This window comes from Condylura cristata, unplaced genomic scaffold, assembly GCF_000260355.1.
Source record: "Condylura cristata isolate star-nosed mole 26May11 unplaced genomic scaffold, ConCri1.0 scaffold00075, whole genome shotgun sequence".
NCBI lineage: Eukaryota > Metazoa > Chordata > Mammalia > Eulipotyphla > Talpidae > Condylura > Condylura cristata.
This window is the reverse complement of record NW_004567176.1, coordinates 102,504-106,615: the sequence shown is the minus strand read 5'-3', so window position 1 is coordinate 106,615 and position 4,112 is coordinate 102,504. Positions and strand designations below refer to the sequence as shown.

The following is a 4,112-nucleotide window of genomic DNA, read 5'->3' as shown; positions in this document are numbered from 1 at the left end:
GTGCGGCCAGCCGGCCAATCGGTACGTGGCTACAGCAGCTCCGTCCCCCGGCTGGCAGCTGCCGGCACCGGCCGGCCCCGGTCTGCGCGGCCCGGGCTCCCGGGGGTCTTTTCCTCGGCCTGGCTGACCCGCTTCCCCTCCTGTTGGCTCGCCAGCTGCTTTGTCCCCGAGGAGACGGAGCCGTCGCCGTGGGAGCCCGCCCCTGCGGGAGCCCCCCGCCGGGTGTGCCCCTCCCCGTTTCCCACTGGCGTGGTCGACAGCTAGAGCCAGACTTGGGCAGCTCAGGCTGGGCGGGGGGCAGCACCAGTTGGGAGCCGGGCGCTGGGCCCGCGGGGCGGTGGCCTCTCGCTGCCCCAGTCCGGGTTGAATCCTGCCCGTGTCTCCGTTTCCCGGCGCCCACCCGGCGCCTCCGGGCGGCTCTCCGGGGTGGGCGGCGGGTGCCCACGGGCTTGGGCTTCGTCACTGCCGGAGGGCGCAGGCGCGGCCGGACCACCGGCCTGCAGCGTTTCCCGGGATTATCACATGTTCGCTGGTAGCAATCCTGGGGCCGGACACCAGACCCCAGCTGAAGGAAGATGCAGGGGCAGCGGCAGGCCCGCGAGGGGCGCTTCCCCCCCAGGGAGCCCCGCCTCCCTCTGCAGCTGGGTCCTGTGCCCGCAGCCCAGGCCCCACTGGTCAGGCCCCAGCGGGCTCCTGGCAGGTGCAGCGATGCGGTCTCACAGGACTGGTTGGGGCCAGAGGGGAGGCGGGGCCAGGTCCCAGGGGCGGGGCCAGGTCTCGAGGGGCGGGGCCAAGTCCCAGGGGCGGGGCCAGGCCTCGAGGGGCGGGGCCAGGTCTCGAGGGGCGGGGCCAGGTCCCGGGGGCGGGGTCCCCGCTGGGCGCTCCTCCTGAGCAAACGGCTGATCTGGAAGCAGCGGGGACACCAGCCTTGGCCTTGCGGCTCCAGGGTTCCCAGGGCGGCGCCCGTGGGAGGAGCTGCCGTGCCGCGGGGATCCCCGGCGCGCCCCCCCACAGCCACCCTCTCAGGAGCCGTGTCTCAGGCCACCTCACGATGGCCACCTGGATGTCCTGGGATTCGTTTCCTCGGTGCTAATAGCTGTTCTCTGGTTTGCGCTCCAGTCTGTTTTTGCATTTGTATAAAAACGGGTTCTGAAAGCTGCTCTCCGTGCAGGGCAAGATCCGTGCCCACCCCCCGCAAGGCTGCCCCCTAAAGTCACGGCGCTGACCCCCACGTCCGGGCCAGCACCCCTCCGCGCCTGTCCGTGTGAGGACACGGACAGGCTGCTGTCCGCAGAGCTGCCCTTCTCTGCCTGCTGGTTCCGGCCTGGGCTGAGCTGAGCCTTTGAAAACACATTTTGGAGGTGGCATCTGCCGCAGCGGGCGGTGCCCCGACCCCCTGTAAAACTGGAGCCTCCGGCCGCCCTGGCCTCAGGCTGGACGCCAGCGGGCCGGCTCTCAGCAGAAGACAGACAAAGCTCTCAAGAGCCTCCCTCAGTGCTCAGGCCCGAGGCCAGTGCCTGGAGCCGGCCCCGCGCAGCCCCCAGCTCTGCCGCGCCCCCAGGGGTGGTGGCCAGGCAGTGGGGCCCCCGCTTTCCAGCACACCCGACCCTCCCTGCTGGGTGACCTGAGGCATGGTGCCAACACCGCGCCCTCTCTCGTGACGCCCCGGGCTCGTCCCCTGCACAGGCTGACCCCGAGGCCCTTACGGATGCCACCGCCACCTGTCCCATCAAGCGGACTGACCGAGCGGCCCCTTCTGTGGCGCTCAGCAGCGTTTTGTGATTTCTGTTCTTAATCAAATCTTGCATCGAGCGAGACCCCTGGGTGTGGCGCTCGGCAGGCGCCGGTGGGGGAGGAGGGTGCGGCCGGGCCCTGCCCTCTCCCGCCCTCCACACACCAGCCCCTCACCCCTGCAGAGGGAAGGCGGCAGCCGCCCGACGACTCCCGGGTCCGGCCCGGCTGAGGGCTGAGGGCTGAGCGCGGGGGCCGGGGCCGGGGCCAGGCCCGCCAGGCACCCCACCGTCCCGCCGCGCCCCGCGGCTGCAGAGTCGAAGCGTGCCAGGTGGACAGCTGCGTCCCCTCCCCTCCCTGCAGAGAAAAGACGGCTGGAGGGCCGAGCTGCCGCTTCTCAGGCTCCCGTCCGCCGGCTCCCGGGCCCACCGTCCACTCCCTCCAGGAAGGACAAAAATAACCAAGGAACGTGCCCGAAGCAGGTCCCGGAAGGTGCCGGCGGCTGCCAGGGTGAGTCCCGGCCCTGCGGCCTGGCGGTCGGCACTCAGGCCCAGGGTGGGGGCCGCTGCCCCCGGGGCTGGGCCCCAGGCGGCGGAAAGGTGGCTGCTGTGTCCGGCCCTCGGGCCTGCACCCACCCAGGCTCCGGGGAGTCCCGGCCCGGGCAGGAGGGTGCGCCTCAGCGCGTCCATCTCTGACGCCCCACGCGCCCTGCCTGTGGGGGCAGGTCCCCCATGCCGGGCGGCTGGAAGCTGCAGGCCAGGAGCGGTGCTTACAGCGGCCGTCAGCTTCCCCGGGCTGGTCCCAGGGCCACCGTCCTCCCTGGACGGCAGACAACTGCCCCGGGCCTCTCCCCGGAGGCCGTTGGCCGAGAAGCTGCTGACCAGCCACGGCGCCGAGGCTTTCTGCCGGGCTCCAGGCCGACACGACCACAAAGCCCTCTGCACTTCCCCCAAGCCGGAGCCTCCTGACAACACTCAGGTGCGCTCAGCGTACTGACCGGCTGACCGGCTGACCGGCTGACCAAGGAGCTTCGTTGCGAGGAAGAACGAGGCTCAGCCTGGCGGCCTGAGTGCGGCCTCCACAGAGGACGTGCCTGGTGGCCTCCCGGGTAGCTGGGGCCAGGGGGAGCTGACCAGGCTCCTGGGGGCCAGGAAACGGCCACTGCAGACTCGTTTCTACGATGAAGCGAAATTTGAGTCCCAGACTGGCAAAGAAACTTTCATGGCAAAGATCTAAGTTAGGAGGCCCCTGAGCCCGCCCTGGCCCACAGAGCGGCCGGCCCCACCCACCCTGCTGACCGCTGGCCAGCAGCCCACCTGGGGCTGGGCTTCTGCACAGGGGTCAGCCTGGGGACGGCGCCGCACCCCAACCCCAGGGCGAGGGGCTCGCTGGCGGGGAGGTGGAGGTGGGGGGCCAGTGGGCCTGTACGAGTTGTGCTGCCCTGAGGCCTCGCCGTGGACAGCGTGGCCTGCTTCAGTGCGGGACTTCGCCGTGGCTTCGTCCAGCAGGAGTAGTGGGCGGGTGAGACACGCGCGCGCTCAGCCACAGGACGCCACTGTCATCCAAGACCTCGCTTATTTCGGGGTCGGTCGCCTCTGGGTGCCCCCAGTCCCAGGAGATGGGCTTGAGGGTCACGCCAGCCCACCGGCCTCCACGTGGGCCCCGGAGCCCGCCCACCCCACCATGCTGATGGGGTTTGTGGCTCCCGGCAGCCCGCAGGCCTGGCCGGGCGGCAGGGCGGGGCGGGACGCAGTCAGGGCCCCCGTGCAGGGGCGCCCCACCCACCCTGGATTCTGCGGGACAGGGGCCAGGAGAGGGCAGCCGCTGGGCCCCTCCTGAAGGTGCAGCTTGCCGACAGCGCCCCGACACCCCATGTCTATTTAGTCCCTCAGCAGTCAGCGTCCTCGTCCTGCTGTAACGTGGCAGGGGCTGCCCCAAAGGCTGGACCGTCCAGCCGAAGCGCTGGCCGCAGAGGCTGCCTGCGGCTCTGTGGCCGGCCCGGCGCCTGCGGGAGCGGCCTGGGGGGGCCGGCCGGGCTGCCCAGGGGCTCGGAGCCCCAAGCTTAGAGCTGAGGCGAGGGCTGAGTTCCTGGATCCCTTCAGAGTCCTGACTGGGCGCCCAGGGGCTTTCCTTTGGGAACAACGACAGCCTCTGGTTTGTAAAGTGATTTTTGTAGTTTTAAAGTGGGGGGGGCGGTCTAGATTTTGCGGAAACACTTCATGGACAGCTCGAGCGTGCCTCCCGCTGGGTGTTTCTCAGACCCGTTTCGGGGCTGAAGCCGCCGCTGCGCCCGGGCACAGGAGCTCGGACAGACCCGGGGAACCCGGCAGGCCGAAGCCGGGACTCGCCCCCCCACCCCGGCCGCGTCGGGGGAGCGGCGG

The 4,112-nt window shown here is 71.0% G+C and overlaps 1 protein-coding gene across 1 annotated transcript in view; it reads left to right on the top strand.

Moving 5' to 3' along the window:
* The window catches only part of BBS7 (Bardet-Biedl syndrome 7), a 49,869-nt gene that overhangs the window by 3,099 nt on the left and 42,658 nt on the right, over positions 1 to 4,112 (top strand). The window contains exon 2 of the mRNA XM_012734827.1: positions 2,537 to 2,709. Within this exon, the coding sequence (XP_012590281.1) occupies positions 2,537 to 2,709 (173 nt within the window). The remainder of the gene's footprint in view (positions 1 to 2,536; positions 2,710 to 4,112) is intronic.